This window comes from Haliotis asinina, chromosome 2 (assembly GCF_037392515.1).
Source record: "Haliotis asinina isolate JCU_RB_2024 chromosome 2, JCU_Hal_asi_v2, whole genome shotgun sequence".
Classification (NCBI taxonomy): Eukaryota; Metazoa; Mollusca; class Gastropoda; order Lepetellida; family Haliotidae; genus Haliotis; species Haliotis asinina.
Window position 1 is genome coordinate 64,647,823 of NC_090281.1, and position 18,433 is coordinate 64,666,255.

The 18,433-nt window shown below is 44.3% G+C and overlaps 2 protein-coding genes across 5 annotated transcripts in view; both read left to right on the plus strand.

The window, feature by feature from the left end:
• LOC137272792 (solute carrier family 22 member 15-like) overlaps positions 1–18,433 on the plus strand; it is a 66,675-nt gene that overhangs the window by 31,791 nt on the left and 16,451 nt on the right. The window contains exons 2-4 of one of the 4 annotated variants that reach the window (XM_067805186.1): positions 5,530–5,620; positions 6,531–6,591; positions 9,103–9,179. The exons of 1 other annotated variant lie outside the window; for it this stretch is intronic. The gene's annotated coding sequence lies outside the window, so the exon portion shown is untranslated. Of the gene's footprint in view, positions 1–5,529; positions 5,621–6,530; positions 6,592–9,102; positions 9,180–18,433 lie in introns of those variants that run through there. 2 more of the 4 variants (XM_067805185.1, XM_067805188.1) reach the window with 2 other exon arrangements.
• Positions 13,222–16,021, plus strand: LOC137271963 (uncharacterized). The gene is made up of 2 exons (XM_067804343.1): positions 13,222–14,819; positions 14,941–16,021. The coding sequence occupies exons 1-2, from the start codon at positions 13,222–13,224 to the stop codon at positions 16,019–16,021; spliced, it is 2,679 nt and encodes an 892-aa protein (XP_067660444.1).

The following is an 18,433-nucleotide window of genomic DNA, read 5'->3' on the forward strand; positions in this document are numbered from 1 at the left end:
GTCCAGATTCATATCTTGTCTTAAGGATCAATATTCAGTACAGCATAGAATGGGAATACATGTTTTGAATGTGTTCTCGAAGCTCTTTGATATGTTTAAGTACCAAATTAAAGTTTACCTTTCACTTGTGAGGAACCGGGCGTTTCTGCTATGTTCTTATATGTCGTATTCCTCATGATAGAAAATGTAACATCCATAGATTTGACTCCTCGCGGGTATCACTCGTAAAAGCCGCTCAAAGACGTTTATGTATAGTTCGGTGAGTACAGAAATATCCACGCCCTGAACTGTTATCCGTGTATTTGTGATAACAATGACGTGTGCTTTAGATCCCTATGAATGTGTCGTCGTTGTTAACAACAATGAGCATAGGGTTTAGTCCTTGGACTTAACAACCGAGTAATCAATGCCATACAGACAAACGAAGCATTCGTTCTGTGCTACCGAATTTCCACGGTTGATATTACGCTTCAGCAAGCGTCAAAGGCATGCTTCAGGTATTTTCCTGTTATGTAGGTATGTACATAATGAATAATGGGTCATACCCCACCCACTCTGGTTACAGTCCGTGAGGCCTAAACTTCATACGTCATAAATTCTACAAGGCCTAATTACAGTTACCCACACGACCTAATTAATGAGGTACTGGGGATGTGACACAAGAGCGGGAGAGGCCGCTGATCAGTGGACGGGGGTCACTCTGATAGGGTTAGTTTAGTAATGAGGCATGTCTACTGTGAAAACATCAAGTTTGGATAGGTGAAAGCACTTCTGTTAATCTTGATAAGATTAGAACTAATATTACAGGAGGAGTATTCACAAAAAGTGGATATTATCAGAGGCCATCTATTATATGGTCTCTGATATTATTCACTTTCCTTCTGCAGCTAATATGAGACGGGCGAAACCTCCTATAGATTAGACCTATTATTACTGGAAGAGTATTCACAAGGAGTGGATATTATTCAGCTTCCTTCTCCAACTAACATGAGAGGGAACAAATTTGCTATAAGTATGTGTGTTTGTATCTATATCCATATATCTGGCGAATGCACTAGTTAATGTTACACGAATTTCCAATGCTCGTGACGGGAGATTTGCTTACTATGCACAAGTATAAAGTCAGCCGACAGGTAGAACTGAGATCACCCACATCCTAAAAAATGACGATGAAGTGACGATGAAGTGAACAGTGATTAACAATAAATATAAACAATATCACTTTGTCACCTGTGTTAAGATACTTAATGATACAGGTTTGTGTGATAGCATAATACATGATAATATATTGTTATGATTCCTGTGTTCGATCTACCCTTATCCAATAAAACCAGTGATACAGATGTGACAAATTACCGTTAAACATATTTGATTTTGTCGTTGTTTCTTATGATTCGCCCTTTCCGTGGTCAATAATGGACCGGTCTAACAATAAACCCAGTGACGCATTAAGTGCCACATAGCCTAATGAACTGTACGTACCTAATCAAATAATATTAGGCCCCGTGGGATGACACCACCCTACCGGATACCTGATGTGGTGCGGACTGAGAGTAAAGGTCTGCTGGTTTGCAAAGTGGAAACCCACCAAATAACGCATGCGACAGTTTCACCATATCAAAAGGTAATATGACGATTTAAATAAAAATTAACATACGTTCGTCTTGCAAAAGCGATTTCCGACAAGTCTCAATGACAGTTTGTGAGTTATTGCGCGGGGTTTTCAAATACGCGGATGGCATCCCTGAAATCGCAACTATATGTCGAAATCTGCTGTGCTAACCAACAGCGACTTTGTACCTTTTACTGAAAATAGGTTGTACAATCAAGCTGAAAAATAAATAAATTCGTTTGCCGAATGGAAAATACATATCTCAGATATTCTGAAAATTAATGTTTATCTGACAACTAGCTCCAACCAGTGTCACGAATCTTTGCATCAATGTTATATTGAAGAGTACAAATACGTTTCTACTTGTGTTTCGGAATATTATTCCTCGTTTTTTGTGTGCCAAGTAATCGTATGAGTGTGTTCCAGTTGTTGTTGTTGTTTCCTTGATGTATGTCCGTCAAGTGCCCCTGTGCAGCTGATATAGTATCAGTTACAAGTATATCCACTATAAAAACGAACGAATCTTCAAAAGAAACAGCAGCTGGGTTACATAACATTGAGTGATATAACAACGGACTAACAGCTAATGCTATCAAGCAACCATGTTTTCATTGCCCCCATCCAGGTATAAACGCTACGGATACGTTAGTCGTATGCATGAATTCATAAATCCATAAATCCATAGATTCATGGCACGTTGCGGCTTGATAATAATAAACATATTATCAGTTTACACTTCACACGCAGTCACTTGCACATTACATAACGTATAATACATTCTCCACAAACGACCTGGATTAATCCGAGTAAGGACTCTGCCCTTGACAAGTACAAGAGAGAACTAACAACTGACTTCAAAACTGTAATGTCAAACATTGACTCAGTATCATATTTAACTGGACATTAAGTGTAAAATGTGTGTTGTGAAATATTGATTTGTGATATGGTGTTGTATTAAGTTGTATAAATAGATAAGTTATGTAACTGGGTAACTTGTATGTATAAAGTTAATAAATATAGACTTGGTATGTCTGACTTCATGTACACCAGAGTACTGATGTGTCTACCTTCATTTACACCTGACCACTGGTATGTCTGACGGCATATACTCCTGACTGGTGATATGTCTAGTTATATATATATATATATATATATATATATGTCTGAGTACTGGTATGTCTGTCTTGATATACACCTGACTACTGGTATTTCTAAATTCATATGTACCTGACTCCTGGTATACCTAGTTACATACACACACACACACACACACACACACACACACACACACACACACACACACACACACACACACACACACACACACACACATACATACATGCATATATATATATATATATATATATACATACATACATACATACATGCATATATATATATATATGCATAATACATACATGCATACATGCATATATATATATATATATATATATATATATATATATATATATATATATATATATATATATATATATATGTATATATGTATATTACTATTGGTATGTCTCACTTCATATACACCTCACTATTGGTGTGTCTGACTTCATTTACACCTCACTATTGGTGTGTCTGACTTCATATACACCTCACTATTGGTGTATCTGACTTCAAATGCGCCTGACTACTGTATGTCCAACTTCATATACGCCTGACCACTGGTATGTTGTCGTGTCAGATTACAAACATAGGTTACAACTGGCAGGTCAAGCAGTAAACACATATAGATTTTTGTGTTTGAATGAAATGATTTGCCCATGTTTGAATTATTGACCCAGAATTATATATTGAACTATTACATCAGTAGGCACTCTTCCATAACAACACACGTGAATGACGTTAAAGCTTCAGTGTTAAGCACTCGAAGTTTATGTAATGGCATGCATTTTCTTCTCACTAGCCAAGGGGCATAATAATTCACTTATTAGTGTTATTACATGTTAATAATCCCAATCAAGTTTCTACGGATTGTTAAACCAGTTCAAACATGAAATAATATAAATGTAGTGTGTATTTGTAATTATGGAGTAAAAATGTCAAGACATTCACTTATCGTTTATAGTTAATCTCAGTCTGGTGTCCTCATCAAACATGATTGACTCCGGGACACGTCGAAAGACGTTTGTTCACGTATAGCCTCTCGGTCATGCCAGAATAAACCGATAACAACCTAGCTTGTCTTGTCGAGACTGCCGAGACACGTTTGTCCGCATAGGAACAAAGGTCACCGTAATCATCTACGGTTGACTGATTCACTGTCGTTCTCCAGTCATCCGAGACGATGTTGTATGAGAACAGTGACTGTTCGTTTGAAAGTAGGCCATATGTAACCAAAGCTGTAATAAGCGACTCGAAAATCTTGAATAATAATCAGTATGTTATGTTCGATACACAGTCTAAAATGTTAATATTAAAAAATGTTTTCCTCTCGATAAGCATGTTTCGCCCAGACTGACACGCTCCTACCTTCCGACTTAGTATTTTTAATTTTTTTTCCTTCCTACTGACTTTGGTTCGGTCTGTTATGGATGGTAGCATCCGACTCCCTATCTACTCAGTGTCGACATATGGCAGATGTTTTGGCCGATGCATTGCCTGTATGATAGCATCTCGCTATGGGGTTCTGGCAAACGAGTGTCGAAACGTTTATCAACACACCCACAGACAGACCCCTCTTTATAGACTGCTGTAAGAAAATGGACCATATACTCCATGTCAAGGACCGTGTAACTGGTATTATTCCTAGTATTTATTTTTCATTAAAAACGCACAGTAGTTCATGCTGTTGTTATGGGTGCCGTTGTACAAAAGAACCTTTGCCCTAATAATACCTTAAGTCTAAGGGTTACCGTCACCATAACGCTAAGATCGCCTTGTACAAAGGCTCCCTATTCCACGTATCTATTCACTGTCTTTTATATCATAATTTTCAGGCAGGTGTTACTCTGAAACTATGACCCAACTATCTAACTGTTCTTTGTCTACATATGATGTTAAAGAATGTGTTGTTTTCATGGTTGGCTGTTATGTCCGTAATATTACAAACAGCCCGGAGGACGAAGTGTGCATTTGTTTGCAGTAATTATTTATTCCGATATGTTTTTCACGCCTGTGCGTGTCTTTCTGTCTTAATGTGTCTGTGCATGTTTGAACTTTATTGGTAATGCTTACCTGAGACTTTTCGTTTTTGCGTCGGCTTGTATTATGTGTGCTCATGACTCTACTGGCTTTGTGTGTACGCACATATTGAGGACTTAATATATATCTTATTATATGTGCATATTGCATTGCTTTCCACACTGGTATTGTGATGTGCAGATATTCGAGTTAAAACACGCGTACTACAGTGTGCTTCTTGAACAACATGCTTTGTCACAATACAAAAAGTATACACATGAAAACGTAATTTGACAACAAATACAAATGTACCAAGGCGTATATTTTGATGAAAGTTGCTGAACCAATGCAAAGTTCAGCAAAAGTTAATAGTATACCTACATGTAGGCAATACCCGTATGCAGTACAATGGGATGGTGGTGTAGTATAGTGGTTAAATCGTTCGTTCGTGACACCGAAGATCCGGGTTCGACTTCCCACATTGGTGCAATGTGTGAATCCCATTTCTGGTGTTCCTCCCCCCAACCACCCCGTGATATTGCTGGAATATTGCTAAAAGCGACGGCGTAAAACAGCATCATTTATGTCTGACTTGACAAAATTATAGTTCTGTATTCAGTCTGGAATTGCAAAATAATTCTCACAGCTTTATTATTTTCTCACAGCTTTATTAGTTTCAAAATTCTTGTACTGCCCTCACGTGACGAGGCAATATATTAAGATAGGGTTATGTATTTTATATCTGTTCTGAGATAAGAGGGCAAATGTATATGTATTTTCAGAGTGAGGCTGTTGGCTCCTGAGATTAGGTTCGAGATATCCACACGTTCGAGATATCGACACATTCGAGAAAACGGACTTGAAGATAACAAGGTTCGACTGCATATCTTAGACTTAGTGGCCGGATGATGTTTCAGTCAGCTGCTTTGTACTTTGTGATTTGTATGTGAATTCAGTACATTAATAAAGTTACTTTTCTTCTTCGTCTTCTCCCTCTTCTCCTCCCCCTCCTCTTTCTTCTTCTTCTTCAGCTGAACTCACACGTCTTTTTCTTTTCCTTCAAATCACGTCGGTTATATATGCCGTCTAAGAGAAGGAAGGGTTGCTATGTATACTTTACCCTGACATATACGAACAATTCTTATAGAATAGGAATGATGGACACGTGACAACTTGGTTGAAATATGTATAACTTGAATTGGTTGTACAGCGTCTATTCCCTCAGCTACCCTTAAACGTAGACTAACATTTGGAGTCTGAAATGAACTTATTTTACTGCAACATATCCTAAAATATGCTCTTAACGTTTCTCTATTCCCATGGGCAGTGGTGTAGTTTAGTGGCTCAAGCGTTCGCTCGTCACGTTTAGCCAAGGGTTCTATCCCCAACATGGGTATGATGTGTCATACCCATTTCTATTGTCCCCCGGAAGTTTGTTGTTTCTGGAATGTTGTGAATGGTGGCGTGAAACTAAACTCACTCACTCACTTCTTCATATCCCGAAACTGTGGTAACCCCGATTCTATTTGTATTGCGCTCGGTGTGACAGCTCACCCTTAAACTGTAACCTTGATTTACTGACGCAATCAAATCTTCTTTCTACTTACAAATACTGTGTTTTTCACTTCTTTCCTGATATAATAATGGTAATCATCATCATCCCTTGAAACGAAGCTGCCGACTAGTAATCTGTATACAAAGAGTGACATGTAAAATGCACGTTGCCATTTCAATCTGACATTTGTCTTTGAATAATATGATCCACGTAAGAAAATGCTTTCAGAGCTGTTGCAGAGAACTAAATCGGTCGTGTACAGTCTCCAAAACGTATGCGAGTCTCTCAGGTAATAATTAACTTGGTTTCTACGATAATATCTATAACAAGCGTGCTTAAATGGGGTCCTGTACTGTTCCCATATCTTGACGTGCCTTGATCTATAATATATATGTATAGTATGGCATAGGAGCAGGGCTAACTGGCGTACTATCCGACGCACAAATCCAGTTTGTCCCAGCGTCACTGAACCGCATTATTTTCCATACCGCCTAGCCGTCCCTGCATTGTTTCAGATCGGTCTCGAGACCGATTTCTCTCCCAACTCACAAGGGCCCCTTTTCATTTAAATGGGAATATATGTCGCTGCCGACATTATAATATAATCAGAGACGAAGCGGTAATCTAGCGCAAATGCTAAGCTCCTTGATACAGAATTATGTAAGGCCGATTCCCATAGTCCCCTACAAAACCTCACTGCCTTGTTTACAATAGCCTTGCCCAATGCCTAACCCACTCATTGTATCTTTCAAAGCGGCAAGTCTAGATAAGAGGCAGTAAGGACCCCAGGTTGTTATTGATATTTTTCTTTAGAAATTATCCTTTAAACTATTAACTATTGCACCAGAGACTTGTGCAAGTCTATGTTCTGAACAACATCTAAAAAATCACGAGATGCTGTACGTGGATTCCAAGATTTCTCTTCTAATTGGTCTGTTATGACCAAACCACGCATAACTTACAAAACTGTGTTTTCATCCGTAAGATGGGGCTCTGGAAAGCCAACAACCTTCCAGTCACTATGCATTTTACCACAAAACACATTTTTATGAAAGAGGTAAACGTAGCTGGTTGCCTCGCTGGAAAAGCCTTTGTTGGCTCCACTCCCGTCGTGCTGATTGGTTCGCTAGCTGCAACATGAACCTTGACCTTGCTCATCAGCCATGCAGCCATAGCATCACGCCTCGCTAATTGATGACTGTACGTATGATACATGTTGGCAGACAACAGTACATACATGCGTATCTGGTCTCGGTGATCTGTCATCTTTTCTGTCCTTGATATTGTCGCGACTGTTTCTTTCGCGTTATTTCCAGAGATCTACGTACCATCTGCCGTCTATCGTAACGGCCGATATTCCTAAATATGTAACCCTAACTTACAAAATGTTCACAGATTGAAGTTCCATCTAAACACCTTTCATAATATTTTCACAGTTTACTCTTCCAATGCTTTAATGCATCTGCCAAAACGATTAAAACAAAGACTTCCGCAGTGAGTTTAGGTGTGGAAAGGGACGAATATGGGTATTGGCAAGTGTTTATGAGGACGTTTATCACAACGTGTCATGTCATGTCATGTCATGTCATGTCATGTCATGTCCCCGACTTATGCATCTTGTGCAACGACATGACATGATGTTACATGACAAGAGTTTTACATTGCGTGACAACACATGACATGTCATGACATTGCCTACACATGGCATGTCTTGATATTTATAACACATGACATGCCATGACATTATGTCTCATATCATGCTATGTCATGTTATGTCATGTTATGTCTTGTCATGCAATATAATGCCACATCATGCATTGTCATGTATTGTCACGTTATATTATCTCATGCCACATGTCATAACATGTGGTCATGTAATGTGTCGTCATGCAATGTAATGTCATGCCATGCATTGTCATGTATTATGATGTATTGTTTTGATATGTCGTGTAAAATCATGAGATGTCATGACATGTCATTTCATATCATGTCATGATATTGCACGACAATATTTGTTGGGTTTTGTGTCAGTTCGTACAAAATGCGGACAATATAATAAATAGCCACATTGATCGTCGGATTCCTGCCACATTCAGGACGGTTCTGTGTGTACGAGTATATTTTTTTATAAAGAATTCGGATTATGCAGACTTATAATTAAGTGCGGAAAACAGGGAGATGTGTGTTTAGTGTGTAGTATATCACCCATGACCATTTTAAATAGTATACGGTAGGTGATATGAGCGAGAGTCATTTGAGCCTTCGACTGCTGATTACTCGGAGCCTAAAGGTATGTGGTCTAGAGTGATAATGAAAGCGACCCACCCCATTTTCAGAACATAAACGTCTGGTAAAAGCAGAGACCCTCGCCTATATATAATGAGGATCTATTTATAAATCACTGTAAACTAGTTTTGATACCGTGTGCTCGTAAAAGCTGAACGCAAGCATCATCTGATTGCAGAGTGTAGTGGGATTTTAGTAATAGTACCTCGAGATCAATAACTGCATTCAGCCTATATTTTCAATACTATCAAGGGCTCTTAATCCTATGTTAATAGGTCATTGTGTGCCAGATTAGATAATATCGTTCTGTGCCTTGCGTAGCAATCCTTTAACTACACTTTTTTACCTTTAGAACATTCAGTGTGGGGCAGTGAGGTAGCCTAGTTATTTAAACTCCACACACCGAACTCATTTCTCATGTCATCCGCCGTGATATCGATGGCATATTGCTGGAAACAGCGTGAAACTCACTCACTCACACACTTTCAGCGCTATACCCTCAAACTCGTTACAGGTTCTGCTGTGTGCGGAGCTGCTGGACACTACAGTAGGTGATACCAAGACGAGTTGTTACAGCTGGTCTGTCGACAGGTAATGCACTTTTAACATGGTTGTCCCTGCAGCACACAGACGTTTCTAAAAGTCAGTAGAAAAAAAACAAAGAAAACAGTTTGCTATCAAATGTGGGATTTACATTTGGGTTTCCTATCCCTGTTTCTTGGACTAACATTAACGAGTGAGGATGATTTAAAGTCTCTTTGAGTAGACTGTCACTCGTGACTTGTCAACTATGGTAAGATGAAGTGTTGTTTAGTCCCGTGCACTACAGTACTATCCATCAACAGTTTAGACGCACGGGTGTAAATGCAGCCACACAGAATTACTTCAGTCGACCGTTTTAAGCAAGATGTTGCAAAATATGTCATACTGTTAGAAGGTACTGTTTACACATGTAATGATGTATTGTGCAACAAAGTTTGTCACGTTGAAAAGATTATTGTCATGAGGTCAATAAATAATAAATTGGCAAATTTGTAACAAAACTGTACACCATAATGCATCGATATTTGCACATGCTTTTCAGCAATTTAATGCGCGATACTCGTGCAATTCATCTGTAAGGCATCGGAGATAGAATTGATAGAAAATGAATATTTTATAGGTAGTGTTGACCTGATTGTCTCATTGTTAGTTGAGCTATTTAATATCATATTTGAAACAGGTGTTCTACGAAGCATGGGTAACGGGAATAATTAAGCCGATTTATAAAAAAGGCGATAAAGCTGATTCTAACTCATTAGACCAATTACGCTACTTAGCTATTTTGGAAAATTGTTCACCAAAATATTAAACAATGGTCTTTCAAATTTCTTGGATACAATAATATTTCAACACCTGCCCAAGCTGGGTTCAGAAAGTCATTCTCCACCGTTGATAATGTTTTTTCATTATTTTTAACTTAATGCAAACCTTGAAAGATAGGAAACAAAAGCTCTATTGTGCCTTTATAGACTTTACAAAAGCTTTTGATACTGTTTGGAGAGCAGGATTGTGGACAAAAATGCAGACGATTGGTATAGAGGGTAAATTCCTGAATCTTGTCAAATCAATGTATAATAATATCAAATCACTTATACAATGTAATAGTGAGGTATCAAGCTATTTCTCATGTAGGGGCAGTGGGATAGCCCAGCGGTTAAAGCGTTCGTTCGTTGCGCCGAAAATCCGGGTTCGATTCCCCACATGGGTACAATGTGTGAAGTCCATTTTCTGGTGTCCCCCGCCGTGATGTTGCTGGAATATTGCTAAAAGCGGCGTAAAACTAAACTCACTCACTCTCTCACTCATTTCTCATGTAACAATGGCGTCAGACAATTAGAAAATCTGTCACCGCTTTTAATTAATTTTCCATTTTCATAAATGTAAATCTCACTTACTTCATTCAGACTGTAATGGTGTAAATCTATTTTTTTTACATACTTATCAGGTAAGAAAGCCAACAATGCCCACGTGAGTGGCGCTTACTCAATTTCTCTCATAACACAGTCTACAAAAAGTAGAGACGCGAGGTCAACATACGGGCGGTAGGTCACCCAGGTCACGAGATGACCTGGACACGTCATTCCCTTACTAGAGACGAGCGAGTCAAGACGTGTTGCTTGGCCGCTCTACTGGATTCTAGTTAAGTGTGTGCTTTGTTTATTGCATTTTTCTATATTTCTCTCTCTCTCTCTCTCTCTACTATCATCATTCTAGTCGCTTTTAGGTGTTTTTTCGTTATCTGCGACTAGCTGATTTTTTCTTTCTTGCCAGCAGTTTGTGGGTCGTCGGCCGTCGTCCCACTTGCACGTGCTTCACGGGTGTCCCGATTGTGTCTCGGTTCACGCTTGTGTGGCTCGTGCACTCGGACCCTTGTCGGGCTTCCGCGTTACTCGCTGGCGGATAGGCGGATTGGCGGATAGGCGAACCCTTCGCCCGAGCGGACCTTTCGTTAGGGGTTCCTTAACTATCGTTCACCTGCGCCTTTGTGCGCAGTAGCGGAGGTCAGGCGGACCCTCCGCCTAGGCGGACCCTTCGCTAGGAGATTCTTCTGTCGTTCCCCTCAACCCCTGTGTGGTGTAGAGGAGCATTGGCGGACCTTTCGCCTTGACAGAGAGGCGGAGGACAGGCGAACCTTCCGCCTGGTCGGACCTTTCGCTTGTGACGTGCCTATCCTCCTCGGATAGGAGTTTACTCTGCCGTCACCCCTCGGCAGCGTACCCTGTCGTGCGTTCCACCATGGTATTCGCCTCCTTCTGCACTCAGTGCGGCACAAGGAAGTCGGCTAAGTGGGATCCTCACACATTGTGTAGGCTTTGCAAGAGTCCCTGCGCTGCGGATAACACTTGTGCAGAGTGTGAGGTCCTCTCTGAGCGGGACTTTCGTCAGTACCTGGCAGTACTTAGGAAGAGCGAGAGGGAGTCTCATCGGAAGAAGGCAGCGCCTTCCGCAGGTTCGCCAGTGTCTTCGGCGTCATCTAGACGATCGGTGCCTCGCTCTCCCATCCGCCCTCCTTCTCCCTCCGCATCAGAGGAGTTAGTTATTCACGAGGAGGCGGAGGAGTTCGACTCTCAGTCAGGAATGGAGTCGGACCCCATCAGGACTATGCCAGAGGGGAGCGATACTCGCTCCCGTTCCGTCTCTCCCTCTCGGCCCCTCCTGAGGGAGGACGTAGCCGTATCACCGGAGGGGAGGAAGGAGAAGAAGAGAAGGAAGGAGAAAAAAGCGAAGAAGTCTCGTAACAGGGAGCAGGTTCGCTCAGAGAGGCTTCTCCTTTCCGTTAAAGGGTTAGTGGAGTCCATCCTTGATCAACGCCTTGGTCCGCCCACATCGGCTCGTTCCGCGGAACCCTCCTCTCCGCTCCGCCTCCGGAGGCGGACGCCTGTTCACTCCCCGAGGCGCTCTCCTTCTCCCAGGTCCTCCCCCTCTAGGGAGTTCATTAACACAAGAGACCCTCCACTTATTCCTATCCTCCCGGAGGAGGTGGGAGATGACAGCGACCCTGTCCTCCCAGAGCCTAACCCTCCAGTCTCTGACTCTGCGTCTAGACTGGAGGCAATTGCGGAATACACCGGTGTGGTGTTGGCGGAGGTGGACGATCAACCTTCTGCCGCTTCTAGGGCGAGAGGCGAGTCTTTCTGCCCTGAAGACTGTGTTCTCTCCCCTCGGAAAGTCCTCCCTCCGCACCGCTTCCTTGAAGCAGCCGCTAAGGAACTGAAGGAGGCTGTTGCCACCGCCGGACCAGGTCGCCTTACCCCTCAGCTCCTCCTCTCAGACAAACAGAGGATCAGGCTTCCAGTGGCGAACTCGCCCATTCCTTTAGATCCTCCCTCCTTGGATCCCGATATCTCTCGTGTTGCTTCTGCTGGGGTACCCCACAAGGTGTCGGACAATCACCTTATCCATTTGGACAAGGAGGCCAGATCCATTGTGGGGCTGAGCAACTATGTTGCTCACGCCTGCCAAGCTATGGCCACTTTCGCCAAGGAGGCAGGGATGGAACAGGGTGAGGAACCTCTGTATAGGGCATTTGGAGCGGTAGCTGGCGGAGTGGCACAAGTCACCCTGTCGGCTGCTAGGATTTCAGCTGCCATTACCAACCTCAGACGGGAAGGCTTCCTGGGGCACACTAATCTCCCTCCGGAGATTAGGGACTCCCTCCGTCACGCCTCAGTGTCGGCAGACACCTTGTTCGCGGGGGAAATCCCAGAAGCTCTCCGCACTCGCCATGAGATCCAGCAGCAGGACCTAACCAATCGGATCATGACGGGTGGCGGACCCTCAGCAGGCTCCATCCCCCGCAAGCGTCAGGGAGGTCCTCCAGCAGACCAATCCACTCCTAGGAAGCGGACAGGGAAGGTGGACTTTCGGTTCGGAGGTCGTGGCCGAGGACCCACGAACCAGTCCAACCAGCCCAGCCAGGCTAACCAGGGATTCCAAACCCCCAGCAAGGGCACTCCGCGGAAGCGGAACAAGGGCAAGTGGACGTCCAAGAAGAAGTGACTCTTGGTGCCCGCCAATCCTTCCGCCACCTATCATTCGCATCCCGATCTCCTCTCCGCCCCCTCTAACCTGCTCTCCGGTGGAACGTCCGATGGACTCGGTCAGGTTCCAACTCACCTTAGAGCAGGTGGAGTCTCTAGTCTCCAAGGGGGCAGTTCAGGAAATCCCCCTCCAGGATCTGACTCCCGGGTTCTATTCCCCCGTTTTTGTCAGGCCCAAACGCAAGTCGAGGAAATGGCGGCTGATTCACGACTTGAAGGAGTTCAACTCCTCCTACCTCGAACAGCCGCCATATTTTCGACTCTTGACTGTTCCATCAGCCATGCGGTTACTGGAGCCCTCGGACTACATGGTGTCCCTCGACCTCCAGGATGCATACCTGCACATCCCCATTCACTTGGCGGATCGCAGGTACCTCCGTTTCGTCCTGGGGGGCAGGCACTTTCAGTCGAATGTCCTCCCGTTCAGGATTTCCTCTGCCCCATGGCTGTTCACTCGTGTGACCCAACCCATCGTCCAGTTCCTCCACGAACTCCAGGTCCAATTCCTTATGTACCTGGACGATGGGTTCGCTCACAACCCTTCGCCCTCCATTCTCGAGGCGCAACGGGACCTCGTCATCCACCTCCTTCGACGCCTAGGGTGGCTAGTGAACCTGGAGAAGTCGGACCTGGTACCAACCACCTCTCTCCAATACCTAGGTGCCATACTGGATACAGTAGCCTTCAAGGCTTTTGTACCCAAGGAGCGGATGACCAGGCTAGCGCCCCTGATGACTCGGGCACTATCAGAGCCCCTGTCCCTCAGGCAGTGGCAGCGGATATTGGGCCTCCTGACGTCAGCCCAGGACCTAACCATAAGGGGGAGGCTGATGCTCCGACCTCTTCAGGTGTTCCTCAACGAGCACGTCAGGGAGACCCACTGTCTTCACCCAATAAGTCTCCCACCTCACCTCAGACACTTCCTCACCTGGTGGCAAGTGGACGACAACGTCCTCAAAGGAGTTCCCCTAAGGACACCTCTCCCGACCAGTCACCTTTTCGTGGACGCCTCCACCCAAGGATGGGGCGCTCACTTGGGGTCGGACCAGACGGCAGGTACCTGGTCGGCAGCCCAGCAGGACCGGCACATCAATGTGCTGGAGTTGGACGCCGTACGACTTGCCATCCTCCATTGGTCCGTTCCCCTCAGGCACCAGACCTTACTGGTCCACACGGACAGCTCAGTCGCAGCCTGGACGATCAACCGTCAAGGCTCCACCAGAGCCACTCCTCTCCTAGACCTGACCCTCCGCCTGTTCGAACTGGTAGACAGGCTCTGCCTGAGCATCCGTGCAGTTCACATTCCAGGAGCCAAGAACGTCCTGGCAGATGTTCTCTCCCGGCCAGACGCGCCTCCTTCGACAGAGTGGCAACTGAACCCGCGGACGTTTCAGTCCCTCTGTCTCCAGTTCGGCAGGCCCATGTTGGATCTGTTTGCCACCAGGCTGAACTGCCAGCTCCCGATCTATGTATCCCCCGTGCCGGACCCAGCGGCCTGGGCCGTCGATGCACTGTCGTTAGAGTGGGAAGGGATGGACGCTTATGCCTTCCCTCCCCCAGCGGTTCTAGCACAGGTAGTGGCCAAGCTTCAGACCACCAAGTCCATCAGACTGCTTCTGGTGGCTCCCATGTGGCCTGCCCGGCCCTGGTTCGTTCCCCTTCACAGACTCTGTCTGCAGGATCCCGTTCAGATCCCTCACCGGAGGGACCTTCTCATAAGGAAGCCAAGCCTCAGGTATTCGATCTGCACGTTTGGCTTGTATTCAAAGGGGGCTCAGGAACAGTGGATACTCCAAGCGAGTATCCTCGGCCTTGGCTTCCTCACAGAGGAAAACCACGCAGCAGCTCTACGACTTCCAGTGGGGTTCCTTTTCCTCCTTCTGTGAAGACAACGGCGTGGAGGCCGGTTCTGCCACTCTTCCCCAGATAGCTGATTATCTGGTTCACTTGCGCAACGTTCGAGGGCTCAAGGCCTCCTCCATTAACACCAATCTGGCGGCCATCATGTCCGTTATAAGGAAGAGGTCGCCGGGACTGGACATTTCTGTACTGAGGGAGCTCATCAAGTCTTTCCGACAGGCGGAGGGTCGGCGTAAGCCGAGGGCTCCTGAGTGGGATCTGGCAGTGGTCCTTGACCACCTCAAGTCAGATTTTTATGAGCCTCTGGAAAAGGCTCCCCTCCTCCGCGTCACGGTGAAGACCACCTTTCTAGTGGCCATGGCCTCGGCGGCCCGAATATCGGAGCTTCACGCTCTTCAGGTGGATCTCCTGAGATTTGAGGCCACGGATGGAGGATCTGCGTCCTTGGGCCTCGCCCCCGACTTCGTTTGCAAGAACCAACAGGCAGACGAACTGGGACGTACCTTCCACATCCCTTCCTTAGGGCCGCTGGTAGACCCGACGGAGGAGGGAGCACTCTCTCTCTGCCCTGTCAGGGCTCTCCGAGTGTATACCGACCGTACCCGCTCCCTTAGGCAGGGGCGGCGGAGGCTCTTCCTCCCTCACTCCCAGAGGAGCAAAAGGGAGATTGATCGGAGAGCTCTTGGGGTATACCTTCGGTCGGCCATCATAGAGGCCTACAAAGGCCAGGACAGACCTCTTCCGACTCGAACCAACCCACACGAGATCAGGGCCGTCTCGGCCACCATGGCTTATCACCGCAACATTGCGGTGGCGGACATCATGGCGGGCTGCTTCTGGAAGTCTGGCTTGGTGTTCGCCAACCACTATTTACGAACCCTCTCCAACGAGGATCTGGCGGGCATTTCAAGGCTAGGACCCCAGGTCTTTGCCCAGCAAAGAACGGGGGGTCCTTACCCTTTAATTCGGCGCGGGGCTGCTCCTCTTTAGGTGGCCTACACTCCCCCGCCTCTCGTATGGTGCCAAGCTGGGGACCTCAGCTACACACCCTTTTTGCCTCAAATAAACTTTTCTGTTGCTTCTCTCCACTCCTTCAGTGTTGAGCTGTCTTTTCTCGTGTTGGGTTTCCCTTCCGGGGTTGTCGGCCGATCCCTCCTCCTTATCGGAGATGTCCGGACAGCGGTTGGTGTCCTACCCGCCCTATAGTGCGGAGGCGGATGCCGGTGGATCGCTCTCCTCAGGGTTTCTTGGTTCCTCTTTACGTAGAGACGCACGGGCGAGGTCTCGCGTCCACGCTCTCAGCCCTCCGCCTCTGCCATTCTGGGCATTGTTGGCTTTCTTACCTGATAAGTATGTAAAAAATATACCATTTTTGATTAAATGTCATTTTTTATACTTACCTGGTAGAAAGCCAACAGTCGGGAGTTCCCGCCCAGCCTCCCCTCCTGAGGGTTTTGTTGTCTGCCTCGCTGGGTAAGGGAATGACGTGTCCAGGTCATCTCGTGACCTGGGTGACCTACCGCCCGTATGTTGACCTCGCGTCTCTACTTTTTGTAGACTGTGTTATGAGAGAAATTGAGTAAGCGCCACTCACGTGGGCATTGTTGGCTTTCTACCAGGTAAGTATAAAAAATGACATTTAATCAAAAATGTTATATTATACTGAAGACGAAAATTTGGTGATATTTGTAAAGTTATTAGTTCTTTTACACGCGGATACTATAATATTTGATGAATCGCCAAAGGGACTACAAGACTCTTTGAACTCATTTAAGAACTACTGTGATTCATGGAAGCTAAAAGTGAATATAAGCAAACCTAAGATAGTAATATTTAAGGGAGGACCATCAAAAAGCACAAAAAAAAAATTCCATTTGGATGGTATGTTACTTGAAGTAGTTGATAGTTATACCTACCTCGGTGTAACGCTCCATAGAAACAGACAACTCGTTTCGAGTATCAAAGCTGTAAGTAATAGTGCTTCGGAAGCAATGTATAATTTAGTTAGAAAGCTAGAAAGTATCACCAAACTGTAAGTAATAGTGCTTCGGAAGCAATGTATAATTTAGTTAGAAAGCTAGAAAGTTAGACTTGCCATTAGATTGCTCATTGTCAGCATTTGACTCAATGGTAACACGACTCTTGACCTACGGAGCTGAAGTGTGGCCTTTCGAAAACCTTGAAAATTCAGAGAAAATTCAGAGAAAATTCTTACTCATTACAGGATTAAGAAATTCAACCCCTCGCTTCATGCTGTATGGGGAACTAGGAAGATTCCCTATTAGAATTATGGTATATAAATGTTCACTAAACTTTTGGCACAAGTTAACTTACCAAGAATGTGTTTTTAAGCTTACCAACTTAACTTACAATTACCTATCATTCCAAAGAAGAACAAATAAAAAATATAATCCCTGGCTACAGCACGTTAAAAATATATTAGACACTACTGGACTCTCTTATGTTTTTGAAAATCCAAATTCATCAACTTGCACAAAAACAGTGGCTGGTATCAAAAGTTGAATATGTTCTTAAGGATCAGTTTATCCCAAACTGGCACAATGACATTGTTTCTAGCCCCAAGGGAATTTACTATCAACATCTAAAGTCGTTTACTAAGTTTGATGAATATCTCGTCCTCCCAAAACGTATTTCATTACCACTGTTGAGATTTAGAACATGTAACAATAATTAACCTACTGAGACGGGCCGCTGGTATAATATTGCAAGAGACGAGAGAACGTGACAGTTAGGCACTTCTAAAAACATTGCGGACGAGTATCATTATATTTTCCATTGTAAAACATTAGATACGTTGAGGAAGCAATATCTACCCACCCATCTAATCATTTTTCCTAATGAAATAAAGTTTACGAAATTATCATCTGTTAAAACTTCGCAAGATATAGCGAATCTATCAAAATATATTATACAACTATCATCCCTTGTCAGAAGATGTTAACCTGTTGTTGTCCTGCTATTTTGGATCTGATTTTGTATTTGTATATATGTTTAGATTATATGCTCTTCTACCACCACGGTGGTTTCTGAGAATAGAGAATTGAATTGAATTGAATTGCATAAGGTTTGTATTTGATTCCCCCATGTTAGTGGAGAAATTCATCTTCGATGTAACCATATGTATATACTACGTACGAACATACGTACGTACGCACGCACACGCGCACGCATGCATGTATGTGACATATTGTGAGTGGTTTAAGTGAATCACCGCTACATGGCTGGAATATTGCACTATGCAGCGTAATTCTAACCTCACTAAACTCACTTTATAAGTGCGTCTAAACTTTTAATGGGTAGCATATTCTTAAAAAGAGTAGGGGAACCTGGACTGTGAAGTCTGGTAGAAAGAAAACCCATTGAGGAACGTTACAATGGCAT